Raw genomic sequence first — 23,390 nt, 5'->3', positions numbered from 1 at the left:
AACATAAAGAATCCGATGAAGTTCTTTTGCTTGTTTCCCCCTTTCTCTAATCTATCAGTCCAAATCTTTGACATCTCATGACCAGAAAAGAAAATTTTAGTAAATATTTGCATGAAGAAGAGAGCAGCAGCAGCAGTCTGAAACTAAACAAACTTGCAACCAAAAGCTGGATAAAACTAATCAATATTTTGGCTTTAACTTATTGAAATGGAACACAAGTTTCTGTATTTAAGAGTAGTTGCATTCATTTTTTTTTCCTTTTGCCATCAACACTAACAAATAACAGGGTATTGGGAAGGATCCAAGAGAAATGCTAAGTGACTTGTCATCAGATACTCCACAGGAATACTCTGTCTCCATTTATACACCATCAGCTTCACCTTTAGCCGGTTCTACAGCTGATTTAGAGTAGTTTGGGATCCAAAATGTGAGGGCCTTGGATGCAGACACAAACATAGCTCGGCGAGGTGCCCACTTCAAGCAACTCGGTACGCCAATATAGCTGTTCCAGCAAGCCACCTGTTAGGAATCAAGCCTTTGTTGTCATCAAGATCCTCTTACAAAAACATTAATTAGAATTCAGAGAATGGAATATGAATTAGACCAGACAAGATAAAAGCCACAATGCAAGCACACGAAGTTCAAATAAAACGCTTATTTGACGGGCCTCTACATAAAAGATATCTTCTCTAAGAAACATGGTTTACATTGTTTGGAATATTCAGCTAAGGATATGTGAAACTGGATCATGACATTAGTTTGTCTGCTCAAGTAGTATGCCAGCAACAACAATGAAATGTCACCCTAGAGGTAGACAAACATGTATGCACTTGAACTCATTTGGGACCAGTAGAAAGTAATTTGATATGACATATAGTTCCTGAACAATCTAAATTTCTTACGACCGGATGATGAAAAGTAACGTCTCCAGCACATGATGAAGCTTCAAGGAAATTTTAGAGATAATACTGATCATAATTAGTTTACATACTTTATTAAGGCTTGAGAAGCTTCTTCAAATACTCAAATGATATACTTTAAGACACAGAAGGATGAAGGCGGCATATTTATTAATAGCTACAGAAAATCAGCTATCCATACTTAGTATGCACTAAACTGAGTCAACCATACCTCATTTCTTTGGCCAATGCTCCACGAGTGCAACATCCCATCCCCAGAGCCTGCAATAGATACACAAAAATGAAATCAGCTCAAATGGTCCAATTGAAAAAAATAGAGATTCCAAAATTCATATTTCACTGCATAAATACATATTCCATCTCGTTTTTGACACTGAGATAACCCAAGTTCTGATTAAGAGATATGTACAACAGGCACAGGCTACACTTCCAGAATCAGTTGCTGGTTTTTCAACAGCTTCATAGTCACTAAAGAAGCTGTGACCTTCCTTTTATCTTTGGAAAACAAAGTCATAACCATAAGTAGAAAACCTACCCAGAATGATATAGAACAAAACCGCATGAGAGAGCAAAGTTACAATCATTACCTGAGACCACATACTGCCCATCTGGAGTAAAAGTTGCCTCAATTGTCACATTGGGTGAGGGTTCCACGCTGAATCCACAGCGCTGCATGAAAAAGAAACCTCCATATTATACATTTCTATCGCTGTACATGCAAATAACATCCAAGAGAAAGGAAAAGATGGCTCACGATACAATGGCATATCAGATTTATTACATTATTGTTGAGTGAGAAAAGTCCCACATTGAAAAATGTAAAGAAAAATTAATGGATTATAAGGTTGAGCAATAGACTCCAAAGTGGTGTAGTTATTTTGGGAAGGAATTAGGCTCAACTGAATAATTCAACATGGTATTAGAGCAGGTTGTGTGTGTGGGCCCAAGACCCAGTTTATGCTCCTCAGTTTTTTTTTGTGTTGTGAGCTCCATGGGGTAGGAGTCTATGTGTTGTGGGCTCCATGAAGGAGTTCAGGTGCCCATTAGAGGGTTTGTACCCCCATTAGAGGACTGTTATGAGTAAGCTTGGACGTAAAAGGGAGTGTTGACAGAGAAAAAGTCCCACATTGAAAATTGAGAAGAAAAGTTAATGGGTTATAAAGTTGATCAATAAGCCTCCCAATTGGCTAGACATTTGTGATGGAATCGGGTTCAACCCAAATATCCAACAATCATGATATAATGATATCAAGAAATAATAAATGAAAGTCTTGATGAGCCATTTGTTGAAGCTAACAAAACAACTAGAAAAAGTTCAAAGTGTAAGCAAGGCTTGTAAACACTAAAACCCATTGAAGCACATGCACACGATACATATACCATTCTATTTCAGAGTAGCTTTACAAACCTTCTCTCCACAATATGCATCAAGCACATAGATATGATTGTTTGTAGTTGTGAGAAGCATAGACTTGCCATCGTTACTGAATTTGATGTCACATACCTCAGCTGTATCACCACCTACTAAGAATGTATCGAAAGGACCCTATACTCAGATGAGAAAAACAAGTTTAAAATCCTTCTTAGAACACAATTAACAGACATGCTTCTGTATTTGTAGGGGAACTGAAAACCAGACCTTGTCATATGAACGAGAATCAAACAACTTTATGGCACCCCCTTCCATTGCAACTGCAAATACTAGGCCTTGCTGATCGTATGCACAGGAAGGCCTACCACGTAACCGCATAAGTCCCTGAAAACTATATCAGTGAGAATGTATCATTACCTATCTATATTGTTTCCTTACCCTAATTCTATTACAAATAATAACACTGACAAATTAAATTAATCAAGCAATTCAAGTGAAAAGTAACTTCAACCTGGCATGCATTCACACGAAGATCCCATAATCTCACAGTATGATCAAGTGAACCTGACATGAAGCTGTCATTGATGGGTGACATACAAAGAGAAACAATCCTACATCCAACCAAGACAAAAACAGGTGAGACAAAATAAATTTGCTGGCTGTGGAACACACTTTTATGCACCAAAACCAAAGCCCACCTATCTTTGTGTCCTTTGAAGTAGCGGAGGCATCGGTTATCATACATGGAAAGGTACCTCAAACATTCTGACAAGACAAAAACTCATTAGTGCTGCCATTTTTTCCAGTAAAGCAAAAATGTTGAGGCAAAAAAAGTTGTTTCATTAGAATTGAGTTGGTGAAAAACCTCACCATTAGAATCCAAATTATACTTGGACGAGCAAATAACACAACTTGGATGGTGAGTAAAGCAAACACGGTCAGCTCCATGCTTCTTATGGTATGTGGTCTTCACTAACCTGGACGGTAGAGAACTTCCATTACTTCAACAAGGTAAACAAGAATTAAAAGTTATAACCGGAATAATATTGCCATGCAATCCATACATTACATAAAACAAAAGGCAAACTCACGAAGCATTAGCAGTATTATACAGACGCACTGAATCATCCGCACTAGCTGTAACAAGCAGATCCTGGGTACGGTGAAAATCAACTGAAGTAATGTTCCCCGCCTGAAAAACGTAGTCCAAGTCACAGATATGAAACTCAAGTTATCGAAATTTTGGAGATTACCCTGTTTTCAAATTTCCAAACTCAAAATCGAAACCATGCCTTTCGACAGCAGCGAATCGATGAGAACAAAAAATTAAAGGTGAAGTAGAAACAGAATCATACAAAGTCTGAAAAAACGGCTCCAACGGACATACTCCGGACAGTCTCGTCGTCGAGTTCCACGAGAGACATCGGACTGATTTCCAAAAACGCTGGCACAACAAGGCAAGGGGAAAAATAACAAAAAGAAGGCAAATTAAGAATAACACATGAGAGAAATATGGGCAGAAGATAAAACACTATGAATTGCAGGAAACCCTTAGGTGTAATAACTAGGGCAGCATTGACAGAAAGAAAGTCTAATAATATCAAATTGCCGCCATCAAATTTGGGCATGGCCTGTCGAGAACTGGATGCTTACGTGGAAAACTTATTTTAAAAGTATATAAATATTAGGGATTTAAATTATCAAATATTAAATTATTTTAAATATTTTAAATAATTTAAATAATTAATTAAATATATTATATGTTAAATTATTTTAAATATTTTAATTAAAAAACTAATGAAAATGGAATGAATCACAAGGGCTCTCTGCTTCATCCTGTATCCTTGCTTGCAACAAGGTAAAATAAGGAAGTATGAGGATGAAGATGGGGATTCGTTTCTCATCTGCAACCTCCAACCATGAAATTTTCTCTCTCCTTTCCGTTTAACAGTAAATAAAATGGCAGAACTTCAAAACCAGTATAGATAGACTAAAAGATGTCTTGTTCTTATAAGAACTATCAGATGGAAGTTTGAAATAGATCCGAGCCATGACTGCTACAGAGTAGATATTCCTAAAAGGGAACAGAGTTTTCATGGTTGTAACACGAACGCCTCCTTGACCCTCCTCCTCATTCCTTCCTGCTTGCAAAACTCTCTGAAGAACTCTTCAAACCGGTAACTGTTCATCATCAACCAGATCTTCAATAGGGCCAATAACAACATCAGGCTCCGGGCCGAACAAATGTCAGGATTGAGATGCGAGGGAGTGATGGAATAACCACAGCCCTGTGATGGACACTCTTGTACCTGCCCCATTGGTCCTAATTGGTTTCTTCAATTAGGCCTGGATGCAGTTGGGTCTTCCAGACAGTGTCTTCAACTCAAATGAACTTTCAATTTGAATCAGTTATCTATGACAAGGGTGAATATACCTCTAGCTGATCTCCAAGGTTGACAACAAGAGCGTTAGGAAGGGATGAACAGCCAGCCACTGCCCATCCTCGATGACTTGTAGGCCACTCGCACCCTGTGTTTGCTGAAGAACTGTTATAATTCCCGCATCATTTGCTAGCATAGGGCTTCTGGGATTCCATGATTTATGACCTGCAAGAACCCAAACTCTTCACAAGCCTTTGCGATGGCCTCTAGTTAAGGAGAGGTTTCCATCATCACTATCAACGATCTCATCACCTTCATAACGCAAGTCTAAAGTTGGGATAGGACATGGAGGGACCAACTCTGAGAATTGTGGTCTCGTCTCTGGTGGAAGAATGAAATCATCAGAGAGTGAGAGAGGGCTTGCAGATGCTGCAAGGTGGAAAGATCCAGTCATCTTGTTTGATCAAATTGAGTGGAGTGGGAAGAGGAAAGACTCTATAAAACCTTATCTAGAGGAAAAGGTGGCCATAGTGAGTTTACATCACGTTTCTGATAAATGCGTAGTGTGGGTGCCCACAGAAAGCTAATCTCGGCAAAATCCACACCAAATTACACATTCCGTAAAACAGTTTACAGGGTCTGATAAGAGTAAACCCTGCCGACATATTTGCATCTCAGCCCTGAACAGAAACTCGTAAAAAGACCTTTCCTTCGTCTTGGAGAAGCACCGGCTCACTTGACAAGATACCACCAAGATAAATTGACCCACCTGAAACAGAAAACTCACAGGTAAGAAATCCCTCATCTCAACAGTGTTTCAAAAGGCTCAAATCCACTTTATTTCCTCCCTCCCAGCCTGGACATCTAGATCTTGGTTTTACATGAGGAACACCATTGAAACATGTCAGTAATTCTCACTTAATAAGCTTATAAATCCGAGTTTTCATAACCAGCAAAAGAAAATTATCAAACAGGAGGAAGCAACAAAAGGACTTTACATAGCTTCGTTTTACTACTGAAATGTGCATGTAATCTGCAAATATTAGACAAACCATCCACACAGGAAGACTATGACTCTTAATAATACATCAAACATGAGTGTTTAAAATAGCTTCCAAAATCCAACTAGATAAGCATAGTTGGGAGGAGAAATTATTGACACCGAGCCACTACTAGTTATATCCACATAGTCCTATTTCTTCTCTCCAGCAACCAGATCCATCACAACTCGCATTATACTCCCAGTATTCTTTATCAATAACCTCTTGTTCAGCTGACGATCAGAAAACCCCTGAAACATATCCACAATTCATTGTTACTTCCAAACAGGATGTAATTTAAACCGATTTGTATTTGAACAATTAGAAGGAAAAAAAAAAAAAAAAAGTGGAAAACAATAATCATAGATAGAGAGATTGACTACCTACCATCTCTTGCAGTTCCTCAAGAATTGGATCCCATCCAGAAGTACCACAGAGATCATCCAAGGCACTCTCAAGCTTATATTCATTCTTTCGCAGAGCTTCCCTGTTGAGATCAATCTCGCTGAAACCCATTTCTTCTAGCTCCTTGAGGAGGGCCTCCTCGGTTGGATCAGTGCTTTCATATGGTTGCCTCGTAGCACCAGCAGTACTTGGAGGTGGCTCAGTGACATCAACAACGGGGTATGACACAGATCCAGATAGCTTGTCAGATTTATCTACAGGGAAATCAGCCTCCACACTCGCACTTGGATTCCCTTCATAAATGCCGCAAAGATCATCCAAGGAACTTTCAAGTTTATAGTCATTCTTTCGCAGAACTTTCTTGTTTAGATCAATCTGTATGAAACCCATTTCTTCTAGCTCCTTGAGCAGGGTGTCCTCAATTGGATTTGTAATTTCAGATTGCAGTAGTGTAGCACCAGTAGTACCAGTAGGCTCAGTGACATCAATAATGGGATATGACACTGAACCAGATAGTCCACTGCCGTCATCTGCAGGCATATCAGTCTCAATTCTCTTACTTGTTTTTTCTGGAAGTAATGGCTCAACTAGCTCAGCAGCCACATTAGAGTCGTTGATTTCAACAGGATCACTTTCAGTAGGCTCAACATTCACATCTATGAGACCATTCCTTTTCAGATCAGTTACGCCAATTTCAGGGGGGAGATTTAAATTCAAGTTGGGATGGAAGCTACTCGGTTTTGTATCTTTGTCCGAAACATCCACCTATATGGAAACATAATCAGTTAAATCTGAAATTGTCCAACTCAAAAATGAAACAGAAGGTAATTGTAAGCAGAGTAAAATAAGACCCAATCATGGTGGTTTTGTGTGTATCTCTTACCTGGATAAGAACCCAAACACGCTGCCCAAATTTCTCGCCTGAAGGTGAAGCCATCCTCCAGTATGAAATGTAACGGCCAGGACGCGATGGTGCGGTAAAATCAACTGCAATGTCAAGTACCTCATCCACATGGAGACCATGTGGAGGAATCTGCATGAATCAATCAGAAATATATTTTAATTCCTCAAAGCTCGATCTATGGAGCTAATTTAGAATTTTCAGTAATTATTATGAAAAAGATAAGATCAATGAGCTATAAAACATTAAAAGATGCAGGTATTTGACTTTGGTACCTCCAGCTCCACAGAACCTCTATCACCAAATCGATCACCTCCAATCCACACAAGCTGGGTAAGAATAGGCCATGCCATGGTACCATTATTCCGCATCCGCCATATCTTAGTAAATGGTGTAGAAGGAGGTATTACGGTTCCATCACTGACAGTCACATCTTGAATAAATCGACTCTCAAGCTTTGGCTTAAATAATTTCAGTCCATGGCCCTTGAAGGGCACCACTGGAATTGAAAAACGTGAAGGATGCTGAAATAGAAGTAATATACATGAAAAATAAATCATTGCCTGTTGATTGAAATCCTTCAGAAAAATTCCGAAAAAGAAATGACTGCTTGACAGGAAAAGCAAAATTTTCTTACAGGAGGACGACATAAACCCTTGAAAGATCGAGGTGGGCGGTAGAAAGCACGATCAATGCGAGTATACTCATCCTCATTTCCCATCTCTGAGAAGCAGATGTTGCATAAATCATAGTCTTCTTTCCTATCAACAAGTTTAAAAAAAAAAAAAAAAAAAAAGTAAGAGAAAAAATAAAGCAATGAAGTAATAACACCACGGTTAATATTCTTACACTTTGGACTTGAATCGAGGTCCCACAATTGGATGCATTCCACAGCCATCACATCCCACACCCCTATGGAAAGTACGAAGCATGCTTTCATGGTGGCTTGAACTCCTCTTATGTGGGTGTCGCTCCAACCTTGAGAACCCATGGGGAGGATCAGCGACTTCACCATCCATATTTTCAGCAATCACAACACCACAATCAGGACTGAAACCTTCTGACTCCACTGACATCCCCAAACTGTCAGAAGGCAGTTTATTCTTCCAACCATTCTCAGAGACAGGTATCTTGGTTAACCCTGAAAGTTCGGAATCACCTGTGAGTAGATCCACAGGTTTATCAACATTTTTCTTATATTGCTCAGTATCTGCTGAAGGTGCCTTAAATGTGGAGGCCACACCACCCTCATACTCACTGCAATCAACAGGAGTAAATAAAGATGTAGGTGTTATTTTGCCTTTCTCATTACAAGCATCTTCCTTGAATAGCATCCGGTCAGCAAAATTCCCCACACATGGGAGAATAGAAGAATCCAAAGAGGATTCTGGTGATAATCTAAGGTCCACAGTAGGATGAGACTTGCTCCCGGGTGCACCAGAGGATGTGCCACCAGCCTGACCCTGGGAAGGCTGTCCAAGAGAAGTCAGTCCCAAATTGGTAGCGCATGTCACTAGCTCAGAAATGATAGGTGCAGATGTTATGGATTTCGTCATCAAATCACTTGAGAGCTTCAAGAGTGCATCACGGAAGGGCTCAGGCACTGTTTTCATAACTTCTTCAAAACCAGAACTAGTACTGGTAGGCTGAGCTTGAACTCTCGGAGATCTCAAGGGAGTTCCACCCTGTGATCTTGGATGGGAATGTGAGGGTGAGGACTGATCTTTACTATTTAATGTCACATTTATCTTCAGAGGGTTAAGGCGCTGGAAAAATATAGCATCACGTAAATCCTCATCCTGAACAAGTGTAACCGGATCTTTGTCTTCATCAATGTACGTCAAGACAATATCAGCATCTGGGCTTAACTTGAAAAATGTATGGATCTTATCAGTCAGCGCAACCATGTTAAGTTTCATGTCATTTTCACTCACAAAAGCATTAAAACGCCTCATTGTATCTCCATATTTAACCTGAAAATTGCAAAGTGGTTATGGAATGGTAGCAATAGAAAATCATTGAGGCTCAATGAAAGCAGCTTATCATGTGAAATAAGCCCCATCTCTTAAACGTTATGTTCAACACAAGGATTCAAACAGATGAATAGAATTGACTAAGTTAGACACTTTTCCAATTAACAACAACAACAACACCCACACAAACACACCAGAAAAATAATAAAGAAAGGGTCCATATCACCTTTTTTTTTAAGTATCATTAAGGATCTCTAAAGCACTGCACATCACACAACAAATTTGGGTAGACTTCTTGGCTACCCATCAAACATACTAGAAGAATTAGAAATGTCAGCACTTCAAAGTAAAGACAATCAGCAAATGAACTCATCCATCATAGCAGGACATGCATGGTTAAATATCTTTTCCTCATGGTAAAGCATTTGGAAATACAAGAGAACTTACCAGTTATGCATCAAAAGTATAAAATTACAAAAAATTCATACCTCGTACAAATAAGGAATGAAAAATAAAATTCCCATGATAAAGAAAGTAGATACAACATCTACAAAAATGAGGTAAAGTCTCCCCAACTGTAATTGATGAAAGATTTTCACTGAATGCTGTAATTTTCTCAAAAAGGTATGTAAAGCATAGCACACTTGTGATTTTAGATAAAACAATTTTCAAAAGAACAGTTCATATTGTCCACTTCTTCTATCATTTCCTATCTTCTTTCCGGTAAGAGAGCCCCCAGAGTAATTTCTCTAGCTTGGCAGGTTTTTCTAACAGCTTCCACCCCAGACAAATCCCTTTTCATTTGCAATCTTAAACCCTGAACCAAAAAGCCCAAATATTTTTGTCCAAATAAAACAACCACAGACAAAAAGATTTCTACTTTTGGCATGATGCTAAAGGTTTCTACTGTTTGGTTACAATGATAATAATCCAACACTAATGTCTTTCTGATGCAGTATATCCCCATCACCACAATTGACATAAAAAAACATCACGTCCTCAAGCAGAGACAGTTGAAAATTTTTAAATAACTTTGTTTTTGAAAAGCTCATGTGAGCAAATAGACAATTTTCTGTATCACATCAAGAAGACACAAATATCTTCAAAGAGAGAGAGGCTTCATCCAAACTTATCATACAAAGAAGAGAAGCCAGCTACCAAAAACAGGTAAACACGGCTTATTGAAATTGAATATTTTTGGTCATAGTCACTTTTAGATGTTTCCTCATATTGAGTCATTTTCCTTTAAAGAGGATGGAATGCGCTTTATCTTCCAATCTCAAGGAGAATTTCACATAATTTTTCTCTACTATCTATATTCAATTAGGGCAGCAATGCTGCCACGGGTAGCAACTTCTTCAAATAAGTAATATTGAACCTTTTCTATGATTCAATCTCTTTGTTCAGATTAGGCACTTACTCCATTACTAGAAAACATGCATGAAGAAAACTTAACATGAAAAAATATAATTAAAGGTTTATTTTAAAAATAACCAGATTCGATTAAGAAGCACAACTTATTTATATATATCCATAAATTGATGATAAAATTAGAGAAAATATAAATAAAATGTTCACTTCAACACTTTTTTTTTTAAATCAAACTTCAACAATTTTACTTGAATCTACCCAAAAACCCAATTGCAACAAGAAAGCACCTCCCCTAATTATTATAAATAAATGTTTGGGAAACTTCAAGCATCGATTTCTAAAACTTAAAAAAGCTTTAAACACTCACTGAAAGCTTGTTCAAAATTTAATGAAAGCCATTTACAAGAAATTCGCTTCAAAAGAAAGACATTAAAAAATTAATAGCTTTTTAACTTTATCTTATAAGTGTTAGAAAATTAAAGCAATCGTACATTTTATGCATTTATTGTAATATATATTCCTATTTACAAACATCTTTTCCGTGCCTTTTATGTTCTATTGTAAGTTCTATACCCAATCTTGTAGGCCAGTGACGGCCGGTACACCCTGACCTTGGTCCCGAATCCGAAGTTGTATCCAGCCTCACGGCAAAACATGCTCTTTAGCAGATACAATTAGATCGGGCAGACTAGAATCCACAAGCAACAAGAGGCTTAATAAAAATCGGAAACATCTCAAAGTTTATTTTGCAACATAAGTGATAGTAAACTAGCAGGCGCCATCAATAAATAAAATAATAAGAATAATGACAGAAGAAATAACTCAAAAAAAGAGACCATTACCAGTAGGAAGTAGAGTAGCTTATATGAGAACAAAGCACAACTGTTAACAAAGGCGTGTATATGTGTCTCATGTAGATATAGCACCATAAGCAATGTTCTTTATACTTTATATACAGACATCTGACAACCAATCAGCGAAGAAAATTCACTAATCCAAAAATAAAATAAAATCACAAACGGCATCAAACCCACATGACGATGATCAAACTGGAAATAAAGCCAAACAACTACAATCTGTCAGAACCAAAATCAAAAGTTATAATCCCTACCGAATTATACCAAATCTCAACCACGACTTACCAAACATCACAGAACATGAGAATCACAACGAATCACAAAACTTTCACTCTCCTTTTACGTAACTAAAACAAAAACCCTACGAATCAAAGCTGAGACGAGTAAAATAACAAACCTTGATCACTAAGTCGAACTCCATGGTGGATGATTAAAGAAGCAGCGTTCCCGTGAGCCGCTGCAGAAGATTAAACAAAAAGGAGAAAGAGAAACTAGAAATGAGAACCTTATAGAGAGATTCCGACGAGAGTTTTCGGTAATCTCTCTCGATGGAGAAGATGAAACGACGATATAGCTTCAAGTGCACGTCGCCGTGATCGGCAGTCAACCGCGCTTTTATAAAGGAATCCAAACAGACGGATTTTCGTTTCTCGGTTTCTTCGAGGCAAAGAAAGCCTTGCAAATATCTGCGTCAGGTACGGCCGATCCGGGGGTTTCAAATCGGCCTATAATTCTTGTATCGGAAAGCCGACACGCCATCCTCTCGGTTACTTTACTACCCAGATCTACTAAACCCAGCCGGCCGGTTCGACCCATACGGTCCGAGTCGAATAGATTCAGAAGCTCGGTCCGGTTGATATGCACCTTGTTGAATTTCTATGGGTCAATCATGCACATTGCCCTAGTTGAAAACATCAGTTGGTCCCAATTTTCTTAATTTCTAATAATAATTGGATGAATATATAAATTCCCTTTACAAAAAATTACTGTAAGCACATAACCCAATTACCCAGTTTTGTTTAAGGTTAAATTAGTAATTTTAATAAGAGAATGCTAAAGCTCACTAAATCCCTAATATTCTTTGCTTTGCTTCTCAAACCTTCTCGATTTAAATTGAAGATAATAGATGTTTATTGTTGAACTCTTGTTTGAAACGGATAATTTTTTAATCTTTGTTTGTATGAAATGTAATTTTTTTCTAATCTTCTAATATTGGTGGCAAGAACTAAGTGATCTTGTTTTTTATTAAATGATTTGTCTGTATATATTGGAGATCTTACATAATTTTAGTGATTTATTTGGATGATTATGTAAGATATTTCAAATAATTTTATTATGTTTTGAGTGTTATTGTCGATTTTGTGCATGTTGTAATGTGTCATTTATTTATAAAATATTTAAATATTTAAATAATAATGTCAATAATTATCATGATTATTCTTGATTATTCATTCTCCATCAAATAAACATGTAGCCAATATTACCCAAAAGACCGGCCTGGTAGGTAGACCGTAACATCACACCCACCTTCACGAACCGACGACCACGACGGCTTAACACTAGCGACACAGTCCATTGTTACATGGTTGCAAGTTATCATAGAGGAGTCAAAGACTTTGCAATGGAGCATACTAATGTATAATAACAAGTTTAATAAACCTAAAAAAAAGAGCAAACATATCCGTCAATACTATTTATTCCATTGGCAAACAACAATATTAGATGTTGATGGACCAAAAGGGCTTAACAATCGATCATTTTCGAGGATTGAGGTAGTTAAGATAAATTAACAACAAACTAAAGAGAGAATTAATGAAAACAATTAGAGTAAATGGTATTTTTGTAAAAAAATAAATACTAACAAGTCGGCTCACAAGGTAACAAACCAAGTCTAGAAAGTCTCGAGTTTGGTTTGTTATACTTATCTGAGTGTTTTTCAAGTAGAACTCAAACGGTCCGGCTTGATGCCATCCTTAGGAAAAAGGGTTGTTGTCCCTCTCCACGTAGGAACAACGGTAAGGTTTTTATCTTTAACTCGGATAATTCTCCCCACATAAGAGATAATTTGATCGATTAGATCAATTGATTCACTTATTAGAGAGAATTGATAAAATTAAATTTGATTCAATTTAATATATTAAAAAAGGTTTACATGCTTACCAATATGACTTTTTTTAAAAGGAACAAATATAGGTAAAAATAACTATATAAATCCAATTATCTAAATACCTAAATAAATAATTTTATAAATTATAAGTTTCAATTATACAAGCCTAAAAAAATCCTATGCAAATATGACCCAATTTTAAGTATATTAATGAATATTTGAATATTTAGATTAATTATTTTTTTGATTTACCAATTTATCCAATTATCCAAAATAATTATTTTATTTTTACAACTTTACCCTCAACACGTTCAGGTCCCAGCATGGGAGTGTAAACGGCAAGCTTAAGTTCTTATCCTCTTCGTATTCTTGAGAAAATTCACTGGCTGAGAAGCTGAATCCTACTTTATCGCGGCCGAAGCAGATAAAAAAGGTAGACGGATTTGATAGTTTCAGATTGCCAACGTCTAATGTTGCTGGGCAACAATTTTACTGAATTGTTGATTTCGAATCCCCACCAGTTTCATCTCCGAATTTTTATTTTTTTTTGGGTTTTGGGGGGAGGGATAAAGTTCCATCTCCGAATTCTGTAAATGACCGGAAAAACAAAAAAAAAAAACAATTGTGCAGGCAATCGTGAAAAAAGCTCGCTTCAGATAATTTATACAAAGTATTTTTTTTAGATTACAGATGCTTAGCAGAGCAGATTCCGGTTGGCTCCTCAAAATTTGTAGGGCAGAAATGCAGATTGATTAGGGATTGAAGAACAAAATCAGAACCACAAATATTTATCCTTCTACAATCAGTTTCTAAAACACCCAAAACCCTAACAGACGATACCAGTAGGCGTGTGGATCGAGTAACCGTTCAGACAATCAATCCTCTCCCCTGTGGTTGCGGAACAGCGCGACGAAGCTCAGAAAGGCACAGACGGCAGCGACGAGGTTCCCTTCCCTGAGGAGAATCTTGACGGCCAGACTAGCGATGTCTGCGGTGATCTTCCTCCCCTCGAGGACGAGCGACCGGCGGGGCTTCCCGGCAAAGGCGAGTAGAACGAGGACAGTGATCCAGGTAACAACGGTCGCAGGGACAGCCACAGCGAGAGCGGTCGCCATGGAGAGGAGACCGAACACCGCTCCGAAGAGAACTGATGCATACAGCGCCGGCCACCGGACAGCCGCGTCAGTGTTGTTGTTGTTGTACCAGTACAGGATGGAGCGGATGAGATTCCATGACGAGGAAAGGAGGAGGCCGTAAACGAGGACGAAGAGGCAGACCCAGGTTCTTCTCTTCTTGAGTAGGGGCTTCAGATCCACCATTGGAACCCAATCGCACGGAATCCTCAATCCAACGACGACGAGACTGAAAAGTGGTGAAGATCCAGTTCGCGGAGGGGGATAGGAGAGTAGAAAAGAACTGGGTTTGATTAGGATTCGTGGTTTTCAATGGCGGAACCGCTGTCGTGGTCCCGTGTCTGGAGAGCAGTAAAGGGGAGGGAAGCGAAACAGAGCTTGCTTTTGTCCACCATTTCTGACGACTCTGACCTTTCTTCCTGTCAAAGTTCGGTATTGGAGGCGCGACCAGGGACGACCGGTTTGCCCGAAATACCCCTGCGTTTTGCTCTTTCAGTTTTCTTTCCTCTTATGAACATTCTTGACATTTCCGTCCTTTCATTTTTTTGTTCCTAAGAATGAATATTGAATTAATAATCAATAATATGATAATAAAATAATACGACAATTTATCTTATTTTTTCTAAAAATTAAATTATATAAATGTAAGCATCTAAAATATTTTTTAGATTTTTTAAAAATATAAACAACATGGAATTTAATATATATATATTTTTACATATATTAAATAATTAATTTTTATTTGATATTTTTAGCTTAAAAAAATATTATAAGATTTGACTCCATGTCTATTGTGGTCATTACCATTCTCATTTTTATTGGCATTTATGTTGGAAGGCTAAGAGTAGGGATGACAATAAACAGAGTTTTAAGTGACAGGTGTAAACACCTTTTATTTGTACAACTTTGTTCATACTTCCCAACCTTACCCTATATTACACATTATAATTTAGTTAATATAAATTAATTACTTAATTTCTTAATCTCCACTCTTATGATAATTAGGATTATCTTTTTTTTTCCTATTAAATAGATAGGTTTTATTGGCATCGATGAAGGCAATCGATCGATCGATTGTCATCTGTAGTTGGTAAAGAAGAGAATGAGAATTTTAAATTAATTTCATAAGAAGCGATCGATGAAGAGAATGAGAATTTAATCTGTATTACATAGATAGGTTTTATTGGTATCGATGAAGGCAATCGATCGATCGATTGATTGATTGTCATCTGTTGTTGGTAAAGAAGATAATGAGAATTTAAAATTAATTTCATAAGAAGCGATCGATGAAGAGAATGAAAATGAGAATGATAATTTTATTTGTATTACAATTTAAAAATACAAGTCATCTATTATCTATATAATGATCATCCTCTCTTCTTCCATTTTTTTAAAGAATTTTTTAATTTACAATTTAAAAGCATTGGCCCATTTATTTTAACAATATTTAATGTAATTTTTAATAAAAAATAAAAAAAAATTATTTTATTTATTTAGTAACTAAAATTTATTCTATTATTAATTACCATATTAACATAATTTATTTTAAACGATCATAAATAAAATAACATTAAAGAATAAAATTTATAGTTAATTTTCTCTCAAATTTATTTACGGCTGTTAATTGATGGGAACCGTCGATCCAGCAGCAGTCCCACCGTTGGAACACGTAAGCACTCAGAATCGTTGTTCATCTTAAGTGAGCGGTGGTACTCTCGGGATAACAGATCTTCTACTTCCGACGAATTCCTCCTTCGCTCTGACGATTCCCGGGGCGAGAGCTGAGAAGCGAAGGGAAAAAGGTGAAATATCTCTCGAAGAGCTGAGAGAGAGAGAGAAAGAGATGGACGCCGTACAGCAACCACCGCAGCAGCGGTTCATGAGAGCTCCGGATCATCAGCAGAGGCCGTCACCGCCACTGCCTCAGGGACAAGGGGCTCCTTCTTCCATCTGGTATTCTTCTTCCCAGTTTCAGTTCAATCCGCAGCATCAGCCTCAGCCTCATTGGGACGCGACGAACCTTCCCGGGTATCCTCCGCCTCTCGCACAACACCCTCCGCCTTATCCTGTCTATCACTACCCGTCCTCGCCTTTTCCTCCTCCCCCTCATCTTCATTCACGGCCTCCTCATCCCCATGTTCCTCATCCACAGTCTTCTTTACCGCCAGCTCACCCTCCGCCACCGCCATCCAATCAGGTACGATATCTGGGGCTTGTAGTTTCTCACTAGGGCCTGTTTGTTGTTGGTGTTGCTATTGTGTTTTCTGTAGTTTCTCACTAGGGCTTGTTTGTTGTTACTGTTGCTATTGTGTTTTCTTTTACCTCTTTATGATTTACTTCTCTTCTGTTCGAGAGGATATGCGGCATGTTTTCATCGTTTTCTTCTCTGTAGGTCTAGCGGGAAATCTACTGGACTTTTTGCGTTATTTACGCTTTCGAGGCATAATAAAATGTTAGTGTTTGAGTTGAATCTCGAATGGCCTGGTGTTGTCATTCTTGGTCGAGGAATGCTGAAAATGATTCCACCAAGTTGCGATTCGTATGTGAAAATCATGATAATTATTCGTTTGGGGCATCGGTGATGAGAACTGATGAATTTATTTGCTTGCTCTAATCTTTGTGTACTTTTTTTTTTCTTCCTTTTCTGAAATATCGTCCATTGTATGGAGTTGATAATGTATGCCTCCCATAGTTCACTTTTCTGGCTCGGAATGAGGTCTAGGTCATCTCTCTCCTTTTTTCTGCTGTGATAAGCTGACAGACGTCACTCTCTTTTCGTAAGTTCCTTTTAGACAAGGGAACACACCTTGAACGATTCTCATTGGTCTGGGTGGGTGTTTCTTTCCTTAGCGCTAATCTCATAAATTGCGAGGACTGTGCTGAAACTGATTTATTGTTGTCTTACTGCTGCTTCGAGCCGTTTGTCCCTTTTTTTTTTCTCTTTTAATTTTTAATGTCTCTGCAAAATTTAAAGTTGATGTATACTTCTAGAAGTTGTCCGGCACAATCCTCTTTATATTTTACTGTTTAATAGATTGTAAAACATAATTATATCCAAGTCACAGACTGTTAACTCGATAAACTTGAATTGAACTATCTCAGTTCCTGTGACGGAACCTACTAATTACTAAATTCCTAAACACTGGCAGGCATGGGGAAATCAAAACTGGGTGCATCAACAAAACTGGGAATACCAAGGTAAGGACTTATGTGTGAATTTATTTTCTTCTCATTTGCACCTTGATTGATGGTTTGAGTTGGGTTTAATTTATTTATATATCAATGTTCTCCCAGCAATGTGTGGGTAAATGTGTTTGATAGGAGTTCATTTGGTTTAACCTTTTTCTATCTCCCAGTAAGTTTCTTCTAGGATGAAATGTCAAGCAATCTATCCCTTTTTTCCCTTTAAAAGCTTAAAAATGCTGCACGTCAAATCATTGCATGCAACTTCCTTTTACTTTCATGCTATTGTCTCATTCTGCAGGAAGTTCGATCGTTACTGAATCATTTACAAGCCAAGGATGTAGCTTCCTGGTTACCACTGAAAATTTCCTGTTTACTTTATTAGTCTTTGGATTACTGTTCAGATAAATTTATCTGGTTCCCTCAATTTGCTTAAATTTATACCGCAATTTGATGTCTAAGCAAAATATATTGGCTTCAAGATATGCTTGACGATAACTCCGCTGATTCAGCAGATAGAAGTGTTCCCCCTAGCAATGAGCAGGACTGGGCCGCAAGGGCTAGAGAGTGGGCTGCAGCTAAAGCTGCCATGGAGAGTCATCAGCAAACAACCCAAGCGACACAGTTTTCGCAATCTGTTATTGATAGAACAGAGGAACAAAAGAATCAAATGTATCATGATCATTATCAGCAATCACTTGCCCCATCAAGTCATCAGCAGCTACCAGTTCCTCTAACAAATCATCCTCTTGGACCTTCCTTCAGCTCTGGAGCACCTCTTTCTTATGTCTCAGATGGTTCTGCTGCGTCATTTAGTGGTAGTAGGGATGGAGGAGCTTTTGCAAGCAACATAGATGCAAACAATGCTATCTCTTCTCTTCATGCAAATATTCCATCTGTTTATCAGCAGGAGGTACCTTCTAGTTATACTTCTATTCCAGGTAATGCATGCTTCATGTATTATTATTACATTTGCAATGCTGCAAAGATTCTGGTGTTGGTTATTCTGTTCTGGAAGAACAAACAAATCATATATGTGCATGTTCTCTGTTCTATTTTATTTTTGATACGGTATCAAATCAGTCATGATCCAGGACTCTAGATCAAGAGATATTTATGAGTGCATGATCTTTGAATTTGGATCTTGAAAAAGTTTTGACTTCTTCCCTTGCTCTGACAGGTAACGAGGAGTCTGGGAACAGGAACGAACCTTTCCCATTTGCCATGTCATCACATCATCAAGCAGGAGTTGGACAAATAAATTCACAGTCATCTGCTTCTGCAAACACTGGTCCGTCAGTTTTAGTGGAACGACCTCATTATGCGCTTGGAGATGTCCCTAGTGACTCTTCAGTTGATGCAAAAAGTCGAGATGATCTAATTCATCAGCAAACAAATTATGTGCATCCAGATTCTTCAAGTGCAAATCATTATACATCAGTGTCTTCTGTTCATGGTTGGGCATCCACTCCATCTGCCCCAGGATCTGTTTTTCCTCCAATTCCCGCTGTTCCATCAGCACAGCAGGTCATTTACCTTGAACTGTATCTATTGCATTGATTTTGATTATTTCTTCATGAAACATGCTAATATGTTGCCTTAAAACAGTATGACTCTTCGTTCTTGTCTCCATCCTCCCATTCAGCACCGGTTTTTGGTAGGATGACAGGACCTACTAGCTTACGTCCGAGTATTCCTTCAGCTGTCTCTATTAGCACAACTCCTTTTGCCTTTGGCACTGGAGCTAGTACTGCACTTCATCCTGCATCAGTCTTCCCTGGAGATGTGAACGGAGGAGCTTTTAGTGTTTCTGATCGCCCTAAAAAGGTTCTTTTTTCTTTTCTTGCGGTTTCTTACTGTTAAGTAGCATATGTAAATTTGTAACTTACTGTCTTGAATTACAAATCTGCAGGCTCCAGTTCCTAATTGGCTTCGAGAGGAAATAATTAAGAACAAGAGCATCATTGCAAGTTCTGTTCAGGAGAACCGGCATGACATCAGGGATTCTCCTTCTCCTCGTGGTTTTGGAGGCGAAGACACTAATAGACCTCCTCGGAAGGGTGATCAATCTGACATTAAAGGAGGCGATTCTCCCAGTCGGTCAACTGTAGATGAGGATGATGATGATGAGGTGGGCCTAATTTTTCACATTTGCTCATCTCAAGCTTCATACTGTGACTAACTGATTTTGTGGACTTGAGAGAGCATGGTATATGCAGCATGCAAGCATCTTTAATGTAGATGTAGGTGTACGACTGTCTAAATTTATATTTAACTATTTTTGTAGGATGATGAGGTTGAAGCAGCAAGAACAGCTGCAATCAATCAGGAAATCAAGCGTATTCTTACTGAAGTGCTTTTGAAGGTTGTTTAACTCAACTCTAAGCAGATATCTTCACATCTATTTGTTTGTACAGCTAGGAGCTAATCATTTGTACTGTCAAGAACAGGTTACTGATGAATTATTTGATGAAATTGCTACGAAGGTTCTTAATGAAGAGGATGGCCTAGAGATTGAAGGTGTCTGGTGTTAGTTATGCTACTGATTTTGTTTTATTAAGCATAACAGTCAGTTGCAATAATTATATGAATTCCATATTTCTTAAATGCTGCAGTTGGTAACACAGTTTCTCATCAAAACCATACGGCATCTCCATCACCTCCTGCCGTCCTCATACAAAAAGCTTCAGCAAAGATTCTAGTCCCTGTCACAGCTGTTAAGCAAGGGAAGGAAGCTGTCGAAGATGAAGCTTCTAAAGGAAATTTTGTTTCTAGCTCTCCTGGTGATGTATTGGGTCTTGGCAATTATGCATCAGATGATGATGATGGCGATGATGAGGTTCATAGCTCTCGTGTGCTACAGTCGACTGGGCAGGGAAAACATGATGTGCCTAAGGCATTGAACAAGGAGACTAACGGAGGTCACAAGTATGAGGCTGGCGAGAATACCAATGTCAGTCCTAATGGAGTTCTGCATAACCAAAAATTAGGAGTTAATAATGGAGAGGCAGGTCCAGTTGCTCATAGAGGTGGGGGCTCTGGAGTTTATGGTGTCGGTGAGATGAAGGAAGAGTATGAGAGAAGTAAAGTTTCCAAGGGTAGAATCTCATTAAATGCTATTGAATCTACTTCAGATGCTGCTATTGCAGGAGCCCATGCGAAACCTGAACTGACTGCTGGACACCTTGATAACACTAAGGGACAGAGAAATGTTAAGAAAGAAGAAAGAGATATTGGTAAGGAGGATAAAAACTTTATGAATGAAGCTAGAGATCTTAGGAAGGAGGAGAAAGATATCAAGAAGGACAAAAATGATGAAAGAAAGGGCAGCTCAAAAGAGGCGAAGGATGAGAGGAGGGGTAGCTTGAAGCAGGAGGCGGACAAAATTCAAGTTGTTAAGCCAGGAGAAAAAGTAAGCGAGTTAGACTCAAAAAAAAGCCTTCAACATAGGAGTTCGAAGGATAGGAGAGAAAAAAGAGACACAGCAACAGAGAAGTCTTCTAATGGCAGAGAAGACCAAAGCAACCGGAAAAGGGAATGGGGAAAAGATAACAGGGAAGATAGATCAATGAGACGTGGAGATGGTAGGGATTCTGAAAGAAGAGATAAGAGGCGATGTTCTTCTTCAGCCACTAAAGGCAGAAAGAGTGGCAAGGCCAATTCATTTGATAGCCTTGAAAACAGCAGCTCTGGTGATGAGTCTGACAGAAAATCAAGGGACAGGTGATTATGTCATTCTAGAAAATTTGTTTGTGTTTGTGTCTTTTTTGCTTTTAATCTTTTTACTAAGGTCTGAGGTATAAAATTTACATTTTCGGGTATTCTCTGCAGGAAGCAGCAGGTGAAGAAACATTCATCTCCATCACCCAGCCGGTCGAGGAGAAGGTAGTACTTTCTTTCTTTTTATGAAGATATCTTGAGTTTAGAATATATATACCCTAAGATCTTGATGCTAGAAACCGAAGCTTATTTGGAAATTGCCTGAAGAAGGTGCCTGTATTTATGCTCAACTCCAGATTTGTATTGGTTGTTTACTTTTTGGGTGTGGAGGAATGAGAACTTAAGGACTTTGGACGTATGTGCTTCTTTTATTGAAAGAATTATAAATAATGCTATTTGAGGTTGAGACAAATATCTTTGTGTTTTTAGGACATTGTTTTTTACCTCTTCAAGTAGAAATTAGAAATTAGAAATTTCTTTGCAGTTCTAGAAAACTTTATATCAGCTTTATGTGGATGGTTAAACATATTTTTTAGTTTTTCTCCTTTTCGTTTATTCCTGGTGTAGCTTAATCTCTTGATGATTTCTAATAGAAAGAATACTTCCTTTTGGTTTATCATGTAGTAGTTATCTAATATTGGTCATGTTAGCACCAGACTTTTATGAGGTTTTCCACAAAGATAATACAGTTATTAGACTTGCTTTGTTGGTTCATTCTTTATGTATCCTTCCTCATGTTGGTAATGTTCTTCAATGATCTTCAGATACTTATTTAATTGCGTGCTTTTGCAGAGATTGGGTGATTAGTGATACTTAATTTTTCATAAGTTGAATTCGAGATATTTCAGATAGTTTATTGAAATAAGCTTTGTGTTGGTTACATGATGAAACTGAACATGCTGTAGTTCTGCAAGCAGTGAATTCCTATGCTTCTCCTTGCTTGTTTCTCTTATCTTCTTCAACCGACATTGTTGCCATGTCTCTCCTTCTCCCTCCTCATGTATCTATTTGCTAATAAAATGTGATTAGGGTGATTGGACAAAAAGTTGTATAGTTCTATACTGGCTTTTTTTTTTTTTTCTGTATTGTGGATCGAGATACTTCACCTATTTGTTCAAAGGCTTTGAGTTTGTACTGAGAAAGCTCAATATATTTAGTCTGTCTGTAGAAGATCTCACATAATTTGAAGAAAAATGTATAAAAGTTTTACAGGTTGATTCTGATGGAGGTGCTGGAAGGCTGCCTTTAAGAATTTTGTGTTTAGTGTTTTTTTGAGCTTACTGGATGAGTATCATATTCTTTTATTTCTAGACAAGTTTCGAGGTCTCCACATAGCAAGCACTCACAACGCAAGCATTCTCCCTACTCTTCTATTGAGACCAGGTAAAAGGCTTACCTTTTTATTTCACTAATATCAGGTCAAGTGGTTATGAAGCATCAATAGGTGAACATCATAACCATAGAATCCAGGTTATCTTTGAATGATTCCTGTATGTGGGAGTCTAAGACTGTTTCAATTGTTTTGAAACTAGTAGTCTTTTCGGCCCCCCTGAATTGTGTTTTCTGTAATCTAACATGTGACCATGTCAAGTTATTGCAGACGAAGGAGGTCGAGGTCCGTGTCACCAGTCCACCGCAGGAGATGATGCGAAGTTCAGGTGCCCACGTTGCAGCAGTAAGCTAGATTTTATGTCTATGGAGTTTTGAATGATCTCCATATACTAGGATCTTCGACCATATGGCTCCGGAGTTGGAGCAGGATCTTCAATCGTGAGCAGATCTCGAGGATTGTATGAATATGATTGGCATAGCACTGAAGGTACTCCAACTTCTCCTCGTCTCTTGTTGGACCATGTATCCCAATCTTAGCGAATGTATAGCTGAGAATGAGAAGAACAATGTATCTTTAAAACCCTTGGAAAACCAGCAAATTTTGCTATCTGAATTGGTAATAAGGTTGGAAATTTTACATGCCGGATGTATCTGAATCTTCTTTAATGTGCCAAGTATCTTTCCTTGTTTCTGAA

The 23,390-nt window shown here is 38.1% G+C and overlaps 4 protein-coding genes and 1 pseudogene across 7 annotated transcripts; 1 reads left to right on the top strand and 4 right to left on the bottom strand.

Annotated features, from left to right (window-relative positions):
* Positions 1-134: 134 nt before the first annotated feature.
* Positions 135-4,843, bottom strand: LOC137961887 (protein ANTHESIS POMOTING FACTOR 1). 4 transcript variants are annotated; one of them, XM_068808504.1, is made up of 11 exons: positions 4,727-4,843; positions 3,648-3,736; positions 3,384-3,484; positions 3,163-3,269; positions 2,991-3,057; positions 2,804-2,903; positions 2,560-2,676; positions 2,329-2,466; positions 1,508-1,589; positions 1,132-1,181; positions 135-519 (listed from the first exon to the last, which is right to left on the bottom strand). In XM_068808504.1, exons 2-11 carry the CDS (start codon positions 3,714-3,716, stop codon positions 361-363), a joined length of 990 nt encoding a protein of 329 aa, XP_068664605.1. In that variant the 5' UTR covers positions 3,717-3,736; positions 4,727-4,843; the 3' UTR covers positions 135-360. The 4 variants fall into 4 exon arrangements, with proteins under 4 accessions (XP_068664605.1, XP_068664601.1, XP_068664602.1 ...); XM_068808500.1 differs by lacking the exon at positions 4,727-4,843 and having other exon boundaries at positions 3,648-3,943; XM_068808501.1 differs by lacking the exon at positions 4,727-4,843 and having other exon boundaries at positions 135-502; positions 3,648-3,943.
* LOC137961888 (protein DMR6-LIKE OXYGENASE 2-like) lies at positions 4,121-5,487 on the bottom strand (annotated as a pseudogene).
* Positions 5,488-5,595: 108 nt separating this feature from the next.
* LOC137961886 (protein JOKA2) lies at positions 5,596-11,847 on the bottom strand. Its single transcript, XM_068808499.1, has 7 exons — positions 11,618-11,847; positions 7,869-8,992; positions 7,657-7,780; positions 7,295-7,543; positions 7,002-7,151; positions 6,101-6,883; positions 5,596-5,964 (listed from the first exon to the last, which is right to left on the bottom strand). Exons 1-7 carry the CDS (start codon positions 11,639-11,641, stop codon positions 5,866-5,868), a joined length of 2,553 nt encoding a protein of 850 aa, XP_068664600.1. The 5' UTR covers positions 11,642-11,847; the 3' UTR covers positions 5,596-5,865.
* Positions 11,848-13,961: 2,114 nt separating this feature from the next.
* LOC137963734 (uncharacterized) lies at positions 13,962-14,853 on the bottom strand. The gene has a single exon (XM_068810910.1). It carries the CDS (start codon positions 14,644-14,646, stop codon positions 14,203-14,205), a length of 444 nt encoding a protein of 147 aa, XP_068667011.1. The 5' UTR covers positions 14,647-14,853; the 3' UTR covers positions 13,962-14,202.
* A 1,358-nt stretch (positions 14,854-16,211) lies between these two features.
* LOC137962531 (uncharacterized) lies at positions 16,212-23,390 on the top strand. Its single transcript, XM_068809440.1, has 12 exons — positions 16,212-16,657; positions 17,610-17,658; positions 18,156-18,584; positions 18,824-19,170; positions 19,252-19,470; positions 19,556-19,774; positions 19,931-20,008; positions 20,094-20,163; positions 20,259-21,366; positions 21,475-21,528; positions 22,675-22,746; positions 22,964-23,390. Exons 1-12 carry the CDS (start codon positions 16,304-16,306, stop codon positions 23,007-23,009), a joined length of 3,045 nt encoding a protein of 1,014 aa, XP_068665541.1. The 5' UTR covers positions 16,212-16,303; the 3' UTR covers positions 23,010-23,390.

The sequence above is a fragment of the Aristolochia californica genome, unplaced genomic scaffold (assembly GCF_029961685.1).
Source record: "Aristolochia californica isolate CCGP_79_NKW_82.1479 unplaced genomic scaffold, dmAriCali1.0.hap1 SCAF_4, whole genome shotgun sequence".
Taxonomy (NCBI): domain Eukaryota; kingdom Viridiplantae; phylum Streptophyta; class Magnoliopsida; order Piperales; family Aristolochiaceae; genus Aristolochia; species Aristolochia californica.
This window is presented reverse-complemented; position numbering and strand designations above follow the sequence as displayed.

What these genes read in the sequence shown, in the direction of transcription:
- LOC137962531 (XM_068809440.1), top strand. Translation starts at nt 16,304, where the DNA reads ATGGACGCCGTACAGCAACCACCGCAGCAGCGGTTCATGAGAGCTCCG. An exon ending in TTACTGAAGTGCTTTTGAAG is followed by an intron (nt 20,009 to 20,093) that starts GTTGTTTAACTC and finishes TGTCAAGAACAG; the next exon opens with GTTACTGATGAATTATTTGA. An exon ending in GGATGGCCTAGAGATTGAAG is followed by an intron (nt 20,164 to 20,258) that starts GTGTCTGGTGTT and finishes TAAATGCTGCAG; the next exon opens with TTGGTAACACAGTTTCTCAT.
- LOC137961886 (XM_068808499.1), bottom strand. Translation starts at nt 11,641, where the DNA reads ATGGAGTTCGACTTAGTGATCAAG. An exon ending in CCTCGATTCAAGTCCAAAGT is followed by an intron (nt 7,781 to 7,868) that starts GTAAGAATATTA and finishes ACTTGTTGATAG; the next exon opens with GAAAGAAGACTATGATTTAT. An exon ending in AGGGTTTATGTCGTCCTCCT is followed by an intron (nt 7,544 to 7,656) that starts GTAAGAAAATTT and finishes CTTCTATTTCAG; the next exon opens with CATCCTTCACGTTTTTCAAT.
- LOC137963734 (XM_068810910.1), bottom strand. Translation starts at nt 14,646, where the DNA reads ATGGTGGATCTGAAGCCCCTACTCAAGAAGAGAAGAACCTGGGTCTGC.
- LOC137961887 (XM_068808500.1), bottom strand. Translation starts at nt 3,920, where the DNA reads ATGCCCAAATTTGATGGCGGCAATTTGATATTATTAGACTTTCTTTCT. An exon ending in GTATAATTTGGATTCTAATG is followed by an intron (nt 3,058 to 3,162) that starts GTGAGGTTTTTC and finishes TTGTCTTGTCAG; the next exon opens with AATGTTTGAGGTACCTTTCC. An exon ending in ATGCATATTGTGGAGAGAAG is followed by an intron (nt 1,590 to 2,328) that starts GTTTGTAAAGCT and finishes TTTTTCATGCAG; the next exon opens with CGCTGTGGATTCAGCGTGGA.